General features: G+C 38.2%; 1 protein-coding gene across 1 annotated transcript in view; it reads left to right on the plus strand.

Moving 5' to 3' along the window:
- LOC128213030 (sodium-dependent multivitamin transporter-like) overlaps positions 1-17481 on the plus strand; it is a 31286-nt gene that overhangs the window by 12926 nt on the left and 879 nt on the right. The window contains exons 5-14 of the mRNA XM_052918514.1: positions 31-185; positions 2952-3092; positions 3513-3642; positions 3959-4047; positions 8926-9041; positions 14774-14841; positions 15653-15739; positions 16097-16344; positions 16683-16786; positions 17190-17308. Of these exons, the coding sequence (XP_052774474.1) occupies positions 31-185; positions 2952-3092; positions 3513-3642; positions 3959-4047; positions 8926-9041; positions 14774-14841; positions 15653-15739; positions 16097-16344; positions 16683-16786; positions 17190-17308 (1257 nt within the window). The remainder of the gene's footprint in view (positions 1-30; positions 186-2951; positions 3093-3512; positions 3643-3958; positions 4048-8925; positions 9042-14773; positions 14842-15652; positions 15740-16096; positions 16345-16682; positions 16787-17189; positions 17309-17481) is intronic.

The following is a 17481-nucleotide window of genomic DNA, read 5'->3' on the forward strand; positions in this document are numbered from 1 at the left end:
ACATAACAACTATCACCTTTTGTTTCTCAGGGCGGCCTGAAGGCGGTGTTATGGACGGACACGTTTCAGGTGATGGTCATGTTCGCGGGTCTGTTCGCCATAGCCATCAAGGGTATGGCAGACGTGGGAGGACTCAAAGAGGCCTGGGGACACTTTAGCGACAGCGGCAGGGTTGATTGGGATGAGTAAGGGATCCTCTTTGTTTGTTCTCGCTTCGATCAAAGTTCAGTATGATCTATTTATTAAAATTAAATGTTATATATTGTAAAGTCCAGCTGAAACAGTTGTCGCAAATACAGCGGATCACACGTGTATTCATTAAACTTCCAGAGCAGTAAGGGTTAGAAAGTTAACAACGATGACGTAAACAACGTTATTGTGTTTAACAAAGTTCTAAACAATCGGTCCAATTTGTACAAACGAAGTTTAAAAACGTGATCAAGTTCCATTTTTTCCTACTTTCCTACTACCGGATATAGCTCGAAAAGTGATAAGTAAACATAAAATTATGCAGCTGTTTTTCTTAACCAGAGGTAAGATCTTGCTGTGTAAACGCATATCTATCGTATCCACAAATGAAGCAAGTGTTTGAATTAAAAGCTGAATGCTAAATTTGGCCTATGGTATACTTTTAAGTGCTTACGTTTTAGCAGACTTCGTAAAATGTTTCTTCAAATCTGAGCTGATCACCTCAAAACTTGCAGAATTTCGACAAGTATTGTCATTTTTAGGAAATATATCGAATAAATAAAAAAAAATGAATCGAAGGATTCACTAGCATAAGCTCAACTATTTTTATTGTGAGATATGGCAATGTAACTTTTAAACTGCTAAAGATATGCCCTTAGAAATGTTCACATTACTGTACTGGGGATAGCCGTATTATGTACTGGGGATAGTTGCAAAGTTGAGAAATTTATGTCCTGGTAATAGCATATAAAATGCGACAAAAATTGATTGTATATGTCTATTTCGAACTTTCAAATAATCTCCAAAAAGTGAGAGTAGAATTTTATAAGAAATTATTGAGTAAACTTTAGTTAACAATGAGTTTGATCCATGCTCTCCTAAATGAACGTATAAATGCAAGCTGCGTAAATATCAGGGTTGGTCACACTACATTCTCTCTCACTGAAATGAACGAACAGAGACCATTTTTCTGTTCTAAGTAATACCAAAATCGACCCAAGCTAGGAACAAAGCTTTACGTGTTCCAAATTTGATCACAATATCTCATTCCCTACTGGTGATTTTCTGTGTGCAAAAACGTACCTACTTGATTTACAAAGCAATACTATATATATATGAATAGCAAACACCACAAAAATTCTACGGCCATATGTTTTGTGTTTCTCAATAAATCAGATTACCAGCGTATTTCAAATATTTAGATATTGATGCTTGTGAAAAACACATCATGGTTAACTAATATGTATGAATGAAACAGTTTTAAGTGCATACAGATACAATAACAACAACAACATGTTTTTGCTCTCATCCCTCGATATGGACAACATCGAACAATTTCCCTCGACTCGCGTATAGATAAATAGCCGTAATCATTATCACAGTCTCGTTATTCTAAATACATCGTTACTATTCTCAGTCCACTTAATAGCTATCCCCAGTGCAGTTATTTATTTGCTTCATCTATCCTCAGTACACTGCCAGAGCATCAAAAGGTATAAATATCTCCGTAACAACAAAATATATCATATTGATATTTTACACATTACTAGGTTATGTAATAACAATGAAATCGCTCGATTCAGTTTTTATTCTTATTTCAAATTTGTTGATTTATGTTTGAAATCGTACCACATAAATGAATATTTGTGAGCGATCATGCAACTTTCGGAGAGAATTGGGCTATTATACAAAAGAGGAGACATATTTCCATCATAGTCGTATATTGCACAGTATCAAGTAATTCAAAACTCTTCGATTTTGTTAAATATATCAACATTATCCACACAAAAATGATAGAAAACTGACCATGTGTCAAAATCAAACGCTTATCGATTGATCATTTTTTTAGCTATATCCGGTGTCCATTCCCATTCCTGCGTGTATGCGCTCTCTAGTGGGCAGAGCGATCCATGAAAAATAGACGTTTTACCTAATCATGTAGACTGACAAAAAACTCTACGAAAATAAATGTTACTCTGCTCTACATGATATCAGGCGTGAGACCACAATTATTTTTACTATATGTTTCATATAGACACTAACCTGGCTTTTGACTTTATACACATCCCAATTGATAAACAAGGACATGGCATCTCTAGAACAATTCAAGACACAAAATATAATCGGAAGAAAACGCCATGTTGACCATTGACCCGACTGTCAAAATTGAGTTCAAATACATAACCCTTCCGCCAAGGAGTCAATCGGCTACAAACAACTAATTTTCAGACTTCCACAAGCTATGATTTTTCCAATATTTACACTGAAAACTATCAATTTCTGCAATGGAGTGTCAAATTCAGTCAAGTTCTCTTCAAAAAGAACATTTTTTGCTTCTTTTTCATTCAATTTTAATAACATATTGATACTTGAACACAAGCACTATTTTTTCTGTATTCACATCCGGATCTTGGTCAACGGGGGGGGGGGGGTCAACGGGGGGCGGTCAACGGGGGGATCAACGGGGGGCAGATAACTGTTGTCTATATGTGAGCCATATGGAGCTACAGTGAATGGGTAATTCCTCGATTGTCATTGGCCCACAAATATGTGCGAACACCAAATAATGAATATTGGTCAAGTCCTGAGCAGTCCTGAAATGATGGTCTTTAAACTGTTGTACAAAGGTGGTTATTCAGGCGATAAATGTCGAACAATGCGTTACGTACAATTAAGCGTGGACCCTACGATCCAACTCTTTGCTTTGAACTATCCTGAACTCAGACTTACAAATGTTTAAAAAAAACAAACTTTTTTTACAGTTTCAGCGTTGACCCTAAGATCCGGCATTCTGCATGGTCGCTAGTTATTGGCGGCTGGTTTACATGGGTAGCCATTTACGGCACGAACCAGGCTCAGATCCAGCGAGCATGCTCCTGTTCGTCCCTGAAGGAAGCACAGGTGTAAGTCAAGGCCGGAAAAAACACCTTAATTATTGATGGTTTACAAATATAAAAAGAAGCATTCGTACATGAACTCATTGTTTTTTTTTTCATTTTCACTGTTAAAACTAAGATGTTGACCTATATTGGTTTTACTCTACAATATAAATATGTAAGTTAAACATACATACATCAAACATGTGAACTTTCCGAATGTTATACATTGCCATACTAATGTGTACCCCGTGTTAAATCTACATATTACAGATATTATACGTCTTACCGGTAACTATGAAACCTACTCTTGCTGACCCCTTCAAGAATACAAACACATTTGCCTTAGAACGCTATTGAATTTGCCTACATTCGTGTCATGTTAGGTTCTGCCCATATGCACATAAGTGATTCCGCCCAGATATATAACTTGTTCATATGTTTTAGGGCGATGTGGATCAACTTTCCAGGCCTTTGTCTCATCTTGTACATTGGCTGCTTTATCGGTGTTGCTCTGTTCAGCCTGTACCGACACTGTGACCCCATCAAATTCGAGCTCATCACCGCAAGCGATCAGGTATCAAATAGTCACTCGTGTGTATGTACATGTACGAGATCATTAAGTAGGTTTTGCATCAATGCTATGTTTAAGTTGGAAGAAGAATTGTCAAGGCCCCCTCCCCTGGCAAGTGTATGGGGAAGTATATTTCGGTCTGGTCGCCGTTAAGAATGTGCTCTGAAGTTAACACACTCTCAGACAGTTTAAAAGACGGCTTTAATTATTTGTTTAACAACCCCCGACGTTGGAGTGTTAACGAATCGTACATGTAAGGATATACAAAACGGAACAAGTAGATGACTTTTCATTCACGATGCACATCCCATGTTTTCAGCTGCTACCACTGTTTGTGATGGACGTACTGGGTAATGTCCACGGTGTGCCGGGCCTCTTTGTCGCCTCTCTCTTCAGTGGTGCACTCAGGTGAGCGACGCACATCGTTAAGTATTTAAGGATTGATCGCATGTCTGTATGTTGAACGAAGCGCGCTAGCGTTTCTTGGTAAATAGAACGCTTGCCCAACTGCGTTTATTCAACATAAAAGCAAAAAGAAAAAGTTATCAATTATTAACATTTTTATATATTTTTCATCACGATTAAACATACATATATAAAGCAATATCTTTTACATTTAACTATTTGTTCTTAAAGAAATATAACCGGCAGCATATGTTTGTTTGTAAAGTCGTATATTGATGGTTAAGTGACGCCGCGCTAATCCAGTTGGAGCGCAATATTAAGATAAACAATGACATCATAACTCCTTGCGTGTTATACCATATGAACGTCAAATTATATCGCGTATTACGAGTATAAGAAGTTAGTCAATATTTTTGCATTAGTTATACTGCCTTTGAAGTGTGAGGCAACACAGTTCTTGCATTAGTTATACTGCCTTTGAAGTGTGAGGCAACACAGTTCTTGCATTAGTTATACTGCCTTTGAAGTGTGAGGCAACATAGTTCTTGCATTAGTTATACTGCCTTTGAAGTGTGAGGCAACACAGTTCTTGCATTAGTTAAACTGCCTTTGAAGTGTGAGGCAACACAGTTCTTGCATTAGTTATACTGCCTTTGAAGTGTGAGGCAACACAGTTCTTGCATTAGTTATACTGCCTTTGAAGTGTGAGGCAACACAGTTCTTGCATTAGTTATACTGCCTTTGAAGTGTGAGGCAACACAGTTCTTGCATTAGTTATACTGCCTTTGAAGTGTGAGGCAACACAGTTCTTGCATTAGTTATACTGCCTTTGAAGTGTGAGGCAACACAGTTCTTGCATTAGTTATACTGCCTTTGAAGTGTGAGGCAACACAGTTCTTGCATTAGTTATACTGCCTTTGAAGTGTGAGGCAACACAGTTCTTGCATTAGTTATACTGCCTTTGAAGTGTGAGGCAACACAGTTCTTGCATTAGTTATACTGCCTTTGAAGTGTGAGGCAACACAGTTCTTGCATTAGTTAAACTGCCTTTGAAGTGTGAGGCAACACAGTTCTTGCATTAGTTATACTGCCTTTGAAGTGTGAGGCAACACAGTTCTTGCATTAGTTAAACTGCCTTTGAAGTGTGAGGCAACACAGTTCTTGCATTAGTTATACTGCCTTTGAAGTGTGAGGCAACACAGTTCTTGCATTAGTTATACTGCCTTTGAAGTGTGAGGCAACACAGTTCTTGCATTAGTTATACTGCCTTTGAAGTGTGAGGCAACACAGTTCTTGCACTAGTTATACTGCCTTTGAAGTGTGAGGCAACACAGTTCTTGCACTAGTTAAACTGCCTTTGAAGTGTGAGGCAACACAGTTCTTGCATTAGTTATACTGCCTTTGAAGTGTGAGGCAACACAGTTCTTGCATTAGTTAAACTGCCTTTGAAGTGTGAGGCAACACAGTTCTTGCATTAGTTATACTGCCTTTGAAGTGTGAGGCAACACAGTTCTTGCATTAGTTAAACTGCCTTTGAAGTGTGAGGCAACACAGTTCTTGCATTAGTTATACTGCCTTTGAAGTGTGAGGCAACACAGTTCTTGCATTAGTTAAACTGCCTTTGAAGTGTGAGGCAACACAGTTTTTGCATTAGTTATACTGCCTTTGAAGTGTGAGGCAACAAAGTTCTTGCATTAGTTATACTGCCTTTGAAGTGTGAGGCAACAAAGTTCTTGCATTAGTTAAACTGCCTTTGAAGTGTGAGGCAACACAGTTCTTGCATTAGTTATACTGCCTTTGAAGTGTGAGGCAACACAGTTCTTGCATTAGTTAAACTGCCTTTGAAGTGTGAGGCAACACAGTTCTTGCATTAGTTATACTGCCTTTGAAGTGTGAGGCAACACAGTTCTTGCATTAGTTATACTGCCTTTGAAGTGTGAGGCAACACAGTTCTTGCATTAGTTAAACTGCCTTTGAAGTGTGAGGCAACACAGTTTTTGCATTAGTTATACTGCCTTTGAAGTGTGAGGCAACACAGTTCTTGCATTAGTTATACTGCCTTTGAAGTGTGAGGCAACACAGTTCTTGCATTAGTTATACTGCCTTTGAAGTGTGAGGCAACACAGTTCTTGCATTAGTTATACTGCCTTTGAAGTGTGAGGCAACACAGTTCTTGCATTAGTTATACTGCCTTTGAAGTGTGAGGCAACACAGTTCTTGCATTAGTTATACTGCCTTTGAAGTGTGAGGCAACACAGTTCTTGCATTAGTTATACTGCCTTTGAAGTGTGAGGCAACACAGTTCTTGCATTAGTTATACTGCCTTTGAAGTGTGAGGCAACATAGTTCTTGCATTAGTTATACTGCCTTTGAAGTGTGAGGCAACATAGTTCTTGCATTAGTTATACTGCCTTTGAAGTGTGAGGCAACACAGTTCTTGCATTAGTTATACTGCCTTTGAAGTGTGAGGCAACACAGTTCTTGCATTAGTTAAACTGCCTTTGAAGTGTGAGGCAACGTAGTTTTTGCATTAGTTAAACTGCCTTTGAAGTGTGAGGCAACGTAGTTTTTGCATTAGTTATACTGCCTTTGAAGTGTGAGGCAACGTAGTTCTTGCATTAGTTATACTGCCTTTGAAGTGTGAGGCAACGTAGTTCTTGCATTAGTTATACTGCCTTTGAAGTGTGAGGCAATGTAGTTCTTGCATTAGTTATACTGCCTTTGAAGTGTGAGGCAACGTAGTTCTTGCATTAGTTATACTGCCTTTGAAGTGTGAGGCAATGTAGTTCTTGCATTAGTTATACTGCCTTTGAAGTGTGAGGCAACACAGTTCTTGCATTAGTTATACTGCCTTTGAAGTGTGAGGCAATGTAGTTCTTGCATTAGTTATACTGCCTTTGAAGTGTGAGGCAACACAGTTCTTGCATTAGTTATACTGCCTTTGAAGTGTGAGGCAACACAGTTCTTGCATTAGTTATACTGCCTTTGAAGTGTGAGGCAACACAGTTCTTGCATTAGTTATACTGCCTTTGAAGTGTGAGGCAACACAGTTCTTGCATTAGGTATACTGCCTTTGAAGTGTGAGGCAACACAGTTCTTGCATTAGTTATACTGCCTTTGAAGTGTGAGGCAACACAGTTCTTGCATTAGTTATACTGCCTTTGAAGTGTGAGGCAACACAGTTCTTGCATTAGTTATACTGCCTTTGAAGTGTGAGGCAACACAGTTCTTGCATTAGTTATACTGCCTTTGAAGTGTGAGGCAACACAGTTCTTGCATTAGTTATACTGCCTTTGAAGTGTGAGGCAACACAGTTCTTGCATTAGTTATACTGCCTTTGAAGTGTGAGGCAACACAGTTCTTGCATTAGTTATACTGCCTTTGAAGTGTGAGGCAACACAGTTCTTGCATTAGTTATACTGCCTTTGAAGTGTGAGGCAACACAGTTCTTGCATTAGTTATACTGCCTTTGAAGTGTGAGGCAACACAGTTCTTGCATTAGTTATACTGCCTTTGAAGTGTGAGGCAACACAGTTCTTGCATTAGTTATACTGCCTTTGAAGTGTGAGGCAACACAGTTCTTGCATTAGTTATACTGCCTTTGAAGTGTGAGGCAACACAGTTCTTGCATTAGTTATACTGCCTTTGAAGTGTGAGGCAACACAGTTCTTGCATTAGTTATACTGCCTTTGAAGTGTGAGGCAACACAGTTCTTGCATTAGTTATACTGCCTTTGAAGTGTGAGGCAACACAGTTCTTGCATTAGTTATACTGCCTTTGAAGTGTGAGGCAACACAGTTCTTGCATTAGTTAAACTGCCTTTGAAGTGTGAGGCAACACAGTTCTTGCATTAGTTAAACTGCCTTTGAAGTGTGAGGCAACACAGTTCTTGCATTAGTTATACTGCCTTTGAAGTGTGAGGCAACACAGTTCTTGCATTAGTTATACTGCCTTTGAAGTGTGAGGCAACACAGTTCTTGCATTAGTTAAACTGCCTTTGAAGTGTGAGGCAACACAGTTCTTGCATTAGATAAACTGCCTTTGAAGTGTGAGGCAACACAGTTCTTGCATTAGTTAAACTGCCTTTGAAGTGTGAGGCAACACAGTTCTTGCATTAGTTAAACTGCCTTTGAAGTGTGGGGCAACACAGTTCTTGCATTAGTTAAACTGCCTTTGAAGTGTGAGGCAACACAGTTCTTGCATTAGTTATACTGCCTTTGAAGTGTGAGGCAACACAGTTCTTGCATTAGTTAAACTGCCTTTGAAGTGTGAGGCAACACAGTTCTTGCATTAGTTAAACTGCCTTTGAAGTGTGAGGCAACACAGTTCTTGCATTAGTTATACTGCCTTTGAAGTGTGAGGCAACACAGTTCTTGCATTAGTTATACTGCCTTTGAAGTGTGAGGCAACACAGTTCTTGCATTAGTTATACTGCCTTTGAAGTGTGAGGCAACACAGTTCTTGCATTAGTTAAACTGCCTTTGAAGTGTGAGGCAACACAGTTCTTGCATTAGTTAAACTGCCTTTGAAGTGTGAGGCAACACAGTTCTTGCATTAGTTAAACTGCCTTTGAAGTGTGAGGCAACACAGTTCTTGCATTAGTTAAACTGCCTTTGAAGTGTGAGGCAACACAGTTCTTGCATTAGTTAAACTGCCTTTGAAGTGTGAGGCAACACAGTTCTTGCACTAGTTATACTGCCTTTGAAGTGTTAGGCAACACAGTTCTTGCACTAGTTATACTGCCTTTGAAGTGTGAGGCAACATAATTTATAAGTGCTTTACCTCGGGTATAATTCAATTTTAATAATAAAAAAACAACAGTTTTCAGTAGTTCATCAAGTCATCGTGCTTATATACATATATATTTTGTTTTGATTTTAGCACCATATCATCGGGCTTGAATTCCATTGCCGCATGCATTCTGCAAGACGTTATACGTGCTTACTTCGTCAAAGAAATGACCGAAACTCGGGCTACGCAAGTTTCAAGAATATTAGGTATGTATTAAAACAATACGCTCATCGTAAACACAATTAAGTCGTGATTGGATACAATGCGGGGCAAGCCATAATGTAGTCAATGGGAGCGGGCATACTTCATAAAGTATAATCTACTCTTAAATTAAACCTTATGTCAACTATTCAACATAAATGCTCTTTATTAACTTTCCTTTACACCAGAGGGATCTCAGATGAGGTACAGCTGTCACTAAGCTGTACTGTGTACTTGAAAAATCTTGACACTTAAGTCCAGGATATTATAGTCAGCACAAAAAGGTCCTGTTCCCATTAAGACTACTAATGACATTATTTTTCTCTAAGTGAGCTGAACACGATCTTTTACGATGACTACAAACAGTTTAGCTTAACCTAATTAAAATTTAAATCTAAACTCAGAATAATTATGACACGTAAAGTGACACATGCGCCGAAACCCATAGCAAGTACTTGATTTGGGCTCTTTTAATAATACAATGATACTACAGAGGAAAGCCCAGTAGTCAAAATAGTCGAATATAAACCTCGTAAGAAAGCACACGGTAAGGGCCAAAACGACAATGACCGCGAGAGCCGCACACGAACAAACACAACAAACAGGTCACACACGTACAAACACAACAAACAGGTCACACACGTACAGGCCACACACGCACGAACACAACAAACAGGTCACACACGTACAAACACAACAAACAGGTCACACACGTACAAACACAACAAACAGGTCACACACGTACAAACACAACAAACAGGTCACACACGTACAGGCCACACACGTACAAACACAAAAAACAGGTCACACACGTACAAACACAACAAACAGGTCACACACGTACAGGCCACACACGCACGAACACAACAAACAGGTCACACACGCACGAACACAACAAACAGGCCACACACGTACAAACACAACAAAGAGGTCACACACGTACAAACACAACAAACAGGTCACACACGCACGAACACAACAAACAGGTCACACACGTAGAAACACAACAAACAGGTCACACACGCACGAACACAACAAACAGGTCACACACGCACGAACACAACAAACAGGCCACACACGTACAAACACAACAAACAGGTCACACACGTACAAACACAACAAACAGGTCACACACGTACAAACACAACAAACAGGTCACACACGTACAGGCCACACACGTACAAACACAACAAAGAGGTCACACACGTACAAACACAACAAACAGGCCACACACGTACAAACACAACAAACAGGTCACACACGCACAAACACAACAAACAGGTCACACACGCACGAACACAACAAACAGGCCACACACGTACGAACACAACAAACAGGTCACACACGTACAAACACAACAAACAGGTCACACACGCACGAACACAACAAACAGGTCACACACGCACGAACACAACAAACAGGCCACACACGCACGAACACAACAAACAGGCCACACACGTACAAACACAACAAACAGGCCACACACGAACAAACACAACAAACAGGTCACACACGCACGAACACAACGAACAGGCCACACACGTACAAACACAACAAACAGGTCACACACGCACGAACACAACAAACAGGTCACACACGCACGAACACAACAAATAGGTCACACACGTACAAACACAACAAACAGGTCACACACGTACAGACACAACAAACAGGTCACACACGTACGAACACAACAAACAGGTCACACACGTACAGACACAACAAACAGGTCACACACGTACAGACACAACAAACAGGTCACACACGTACAAACACAACAAACAGGTCACACACGTACAAACACAACAAACAGGTCACACACGTACAAACACAACAAACAGGTCACACACGCACGAACACAACAAACAGGTCACACACGTACAAACACAACAAACAGGTCACACACGCACGAACACAACGAACAGGCCACACACGTACAAACACAACAAACAGGTCACACACGCACGAACACAACAAACAGGTCACACACGTACAGACACAACAAACAGGTCACACACGTACAGACACAACAAACAGGTCACACACGTACAAACACAACAAACAGGTCACACACGTACAAACACAAGAAACAGGTCACACACGTACAAACACAACAAACAGGTCACACAAGTACAAACACAACAAACAGGTCACACACGCACGAATTAAGCGTTATTGATGAATGAAGGGAATACCGCCTTGGAACGGTCCGTGAAACACGAATTCAACTGAACACGAGTTGAGGGGTGGGAGGGGGAAGGGGGTGTATGGGCTAAGATTGCTTAGGCGATCTTAGGTCTGGTGGGTGTCGTTGGAGGACTGCATTGTACCTTAAAGAGTTTGCACATTTACCACAGGGACAATCGTTTGCAAGTGATGTCAGTATCCGTTGAGTACCTTTTCTTTTTTTGAGTTTCCTCATTATACTTATATATTCTCATAATATAAGAATACATACTGGCAGTCTAGAACGAAACTTGCGTCATTATCAAATATGTAATTCGAATGAATAAGAGGACGAGTGTCACTTTATGTTTAAGTGTTCACCATATGTTCTGTTAAGACACAATTAAATTAAACGTTATTATAGAGTTAGATCTTGTATGTTTAATCGTGTACAGCTGTTTAATACACACAACCATCTGAAGCGTTTATGCTAGGTAAATATAATTATATCGGATGAATATATAAGCCAGAGTGTTAATTGATACGTCTCCATAAGTAGTTTGTGATATTAACATGTAGAATATTAAAAGTCATATAGTACCTTCATGTTAGATATTCAGTACTATATTTGCCATGTAAGTAAGTCATATATTGAAAATGAATGTTCCAACATGTATATGCATATACTAATTAAACAACATTCGTGTACCATACTTCGAAGATTTGCAATAGAACTAATCTCAGTTAATCCTTTATATATCAATTATATATGTCAGCACATAAACATAAATTGGTAACCTTAGGACATAACAGATAGACCTGTTCAGTGCATACACACACCAGATAGACCTGTTCAGTGCATACACACACCAGATAGACCTGTTCAGTGCATACACACACCAGATAGACCTGTTCAGTGCAAACACATACCAGATAGGCCTGTTCAGTGCAAACGCTCACCAGGTAGACCTGTTCAGTGCAAACACACACCAGATAGACCTGTTCAGTGCAAACATATACCAGATAGACCTGTTCAGTGCAAACACATACCAGATAAATCTTTTTTCAGTAAAGGTTTTAGTTGAATATATATATTTTTTAAATTTCCTTATGTTTTAACTTAAAACCCGCATATAATTTGCAATTCTTCCACCATTTTTATCACAAACTAATCATAAATGATAAAATAAAGAAAAATGTAAAGGAAATATTAAAGTTTATTTATTTTAAATACTTTGAGTTTGAAATTACTTTAACATTTGCAATGAAGATTACTGTAATGTATTTCAATATGGAGCAAAGTTATTCGTTAAGACATACTTTTAGGCTCACCACTAATGCTCACAGAAATAGTACTGTTGTGGCCATTCAAGGTCCCATTGTGTAAGTATGAGGTATGGGCGTTGTCAAAAAGTCTGATACATTTACCAAAACTTTTAAAAAACAACCAGACAATCTGCAATTCTGTCACCACTTTTGAATTTTAAAGAATCATAAATAAGGTAAAATTTAGAAAATATACAGAAACAATTTTACAGTATTTTTTCGTACTTTGACCTTGATTAGCATGACATTCGTGTCAATTTGAAGTACAGTATGAGAAGAGTGATATCCATTTTTAGAAGTAATGATATTTATTTTTTTAAGTGCCATATCTAGACATATTATTTTTATTGATGTAACAATTTATGTCAGCCATCTTGGACGTCATCTTGGACTTCTCAGCCGACATAACATGTTGGCAATAGATGCCTGTAGTTTCACATACTTCAGACTTTCTCGAACATTTTGATATATATCATCTCTCTTTCTAACCTTAAACTCCCACAGAAAATCATCCTTCTAGTAGTATTGTATTCCACGCAGAAGACTCATTTCTTTTGCAATGGAAGGTCAGAAACCACTAAATATTTTTTTCTATATTATATTCTACAATGTCTCGACCAGTTTGCACGCGAAATAATACTGTTTTTAGTGTTTCAAGGACCCCAACGCCATATTTAGGGAAAACAGATACATTGTTGTAATAAACATTAAACAAAAATGTTACGTGTCTTAGAAAAATATAATAAGCAGTGTTCAATAAATATAATACATATCTTCCTGTATGAATACGTTTAGAACAAATGTATTATTATTAATTATTTATTTTACTAAATCGCAGGTGTAACCCATTAACATTATGTCAACTGAAATAAAAACCCGAAACAGGCTACCTTTGAAAACGGGTAGTATTTTATATAGTTTAACAGACGTCCTTAACCGAATTTTCAGAATAATGTCAATTGATATTACTTGCGTGAACATCGTGTAATAATTGGAGCGTCTCAACGGGAAGAAAAGAAAACTGTCTCAGGGTCTAGATTGAAATCATTCACATAAAATACATTGCTGTTTAATCAGTTCTGCTCTTATGCGTATCACACTTTTGTCAAAGGTGTAAGTAGTTTGCAAGACGTACGCCACTGTACAGATTGTACATGTTTCCAACCTGCTTAAATCTCGCACTCGCGTACTCTTTTTAAGTAGGGTGTACAGATTGTACATGTTTCCAACCTGCTTAAATCTCGCACTCGCGTACTCTTTTTAAGTAGGGTATACAGATTGTACATGTTTCCAACCTTCTTAAATCTCGCACTCGCGTACTCTTTTTAAGTAGGGTATACAGATTGTATATTTTCCCAATCTTCTTAAATCTCGCACTCGCATACACTATTTAAGCAGGGCACACAGATTGCAAAAACTCCCCCATGGTGTATCTATTGCATACTATTGGTACTTCTTTTAAAATTTATAAAAATATAATGACAGACCTTAAAATATAAGATATGGGACAGATTTTAATTAATTTAACCAAAGTAGTCGCAGCATATGGAAATAGTTATAAACTATGTGGACATATAATCACAGCTATACATTGCACTGCATCCGATTTGACCGTTAACTAATTAAAAACATTAATTTTATTTTAAAATTCTGGGTTCAGGATTTACTTTTTTAAATCGCTCCACAAATCAACCAAAGACTTCTCGGACACCTGATTGCTATCATGACTGTCTAATTGGATTATAAAATTTCAAGCTGGAAACTATTTTCTCGTCTAAATGTTTTGTGAACCAGGCCCCAAGTCCATCAGACTTTGACTAAGAGAAACCCAAAACAATAAATTAATATTTGTAAAGTATTGTGTACGTTCTCTTCTTTCATGAACAACATTGTGTTAAATGTACCAAGGTATAATTCGGATTTGAAAATTGTAATTGTAAATTAATAATAATCTTACCACATATACCATATGTATTACCTCCCCCCTCCCCAATCCTCCCTTTTTTTCTTAATAAACACAATAACTTAAACATGTTCTTGTCTGCAACGAGAGACATATGAATGTGATGAAACTTGGCTAGTGCTTAGATGAGCTATCTAGGGTTATTATGTCTGCCGTTTTAACTTTCTTGGCTATATGGAACCTGACACATGCTTTTAAACAAAATATATCTTACCAACCTGTATTTGTCAATCCAGCAAAATCTAAACAGCTTATTAAAGAAAGAACTTGTTTAAATTGCAGCTGTGATATTCGGGATAATATGCCTGGGTCTTACCTATGTTGCATCAAAACTAGGCGGAGTGCTGCAGGTAAGAATAGACAACATTAACTGTTTTTGTTTTTTACAAGAATGCCTTTGAAATATAACAAACAAAGGCGAAGCGTTTTATGCATATGCACAAAAACAAATAACTAATTACGGCAAAAGTTGTCCCTATGAACATAATTTGGCAATGAATATTAGTGTACGATAAATGTACGGTTTTATTACAGCACCAATTGCCTTCACTGGTGATAATGTTTTCAGATCTTCTATGAACTACATTCCTTGATGTTTTTTTCTAGGTTATTTATTGTAATACTAATCTCACATTTTATACTCGAACGTAGATGTCTCGAACGTGTTTAGTCATTTAATAGAACACCAATTACCGAATATGATCGAGCAATACTCGTCTCAATTATGATTCCTTAAATTCGCTGTTAATTGCGGAATTCAGTAGAAGCTGGACTGATCAAATGCGTAGTTACACAAGTAATATTTTTATACAAGATACCGCGTGTGTTTTGAATTTTGAGTACAGAACTTGTATATATCAATTGTATATGTTGATTCTTATCAAAAAGTTCAGAAATATAATAGGTGTATCGCAACAAATGGATATACGGGTAAGGGTAACTTTCCTGGCATTAAGGCAGCATCAGTCTACATATTTATTCACTAGTTCACACTGACAAAAAGTAGGTTGATATATGGATGTTGTATGGGTTTATTTGGGAATGCCCGACCCAATTTTGCTGTATAGGTTTACCTTTCATATATTTTCAAATAATTTCACCAGTTTGGATGCCCCTATGTGTTACATGAAACCCAACACTTCTCTTTCTTGAATATTCCAGGCGGCGCTGTCTCTGTTTGGTATGATAGGTGGACCGCTGTTGGGCGTCTTCGTCCTCGGCATGTTCTTCCCATGGGCCAATACTGCGGTACGACACATTGGATACTCTATACTATCTTTACCATGTTTTGATGTATCATACGGGTCGAACGTCGTCAAACGTCCATTGTAAACAAAATTGTAGAAACGCTCCTCTATAATTAATAAATATCAGACAGATGTACATTTGTACATATAGAAGCTAACTTCTTCCAAAAATGAAGTTGTACCTCTAATTTTCCCCTCTACTAACAGTTTATTGGATATTTTGACCCAAATAATAGACTTACAATGCCACCGACACAATTCACCCACTTGAGCTTATTTAACCGAACGGATGTGGTCAGGTTGTTGTTAAGTTTAATTGGATATATGAAGTACTATATCTCTATTTCTCCCTCTTCAGGGCGCCTATGCCGGGCTTAGCATCGGTCTTATCTTCATGTTCTGGATAGGTATTGGCGCATACGTGACGGAGGTCTCCAAGACAATACCAAAGGCACCGGTGGACATTTCCGGCTGTAACTGGAACCTGACTACCACTGCCGCCCCGATCATCACCACCCTCAACGCCTCCATGTCAACACCATCCACTGTAGCAGCCATGGCAACAAATGCAACTACTGTTGCCATAACAACAACAACAGAACATGAGTGAGTTGCATTCGGTTTTCGGAAGATTTGTGAAGTAGTGAAGAAGTAGTTTACATTAACTGAGAAGCCCCCCCCCCCCCATTTCTGGTTTATATATTATCTTTTTACTACGGCGATGCTAATAACGCATGCTGCAACTGCTAATGATACCTGAAACAGTGTTGGTGATTGTTCATAATAATAGTTGAATGTGCTTATACCGGTGGTGGTTAAAGTGCTAACGATGTTGTTATCATCATCAGTTTTCATTTGTTCATATTATTGGGGATTTAATGTTGCCACTACCCATTTGATTATAACAAAGTATATGGATAATTGTTGAATGCTGTGATTTTCAGCGGCGGTGTATTCTTTCCCCTGTATTCGCTCTCCTACTTGTGGTATAGCGCCACAGCTGTCGCCGTCGTCGTCGGTGTCGGGCTCATCGTCAGCTTCTTTACGGGTGAGCAAATTCGCATTAGTTATCTGAATTGCATTCCTAAATATTTTGTCTAGTACATTTATTGAAGTACTTATTATGTTCATCTTTTATACTCGAGGCCAACTATACAATTACATAATTTGGGATTTTAAATGACAAATATGATACCTAAAATCGCTTTTATTTGCGGAGTATAGTAGAAGATGCACAGCTGCATGCAAAAAGAACTACAACAAAAAGAACTGCTGTCTGTAGTCACAGGCAATGATCAAACGTATATGTAGAAGACATATAATGTTCTTAAGCAGGATACAGTGTTCTATTTGAAAGTAAAGTGCCGAATATGTGTAGCATTCCGCAATAATCTACTTTCAAATCGATATGGCAATGAGCTGAGCAAAATACGTTTGATTTTATATTTCAGGTCCAAGGAAGCCCAGTGAACTTGACCCACGTTTACAGATTCCGCTGTTTGATAAGATCTGTCCATTTCTACCTGAAAAGATCCTCAAGCCGTTGCGATTCGGCGTTCGTTATGAAGATGTAAGCAAACCTAGCACAACATTCTATGATAATATTAGTTGTGCGTTATTGATTCCTTCAGAACGGCCATAGGGTAGGACGCAGAACCTCCCAAATTGTCATATAAACTGCTATTGCTTCTTCAATCATTGATGTATTCTCATAAAAACTATAATACTTATGCATTTGTTCTA

Source organism: Mya arenaria, chromosome 2 (assembly GCF_026914265.1).
Source record: "Mya arenaria isolate MELC-2E11 chromosome 2, ASM2691426v1".
NCBI lineage: Eukaryota > Metazoa > Mollusca > Bivalvia > Myida > Myidae > Mya > Mya arenaria.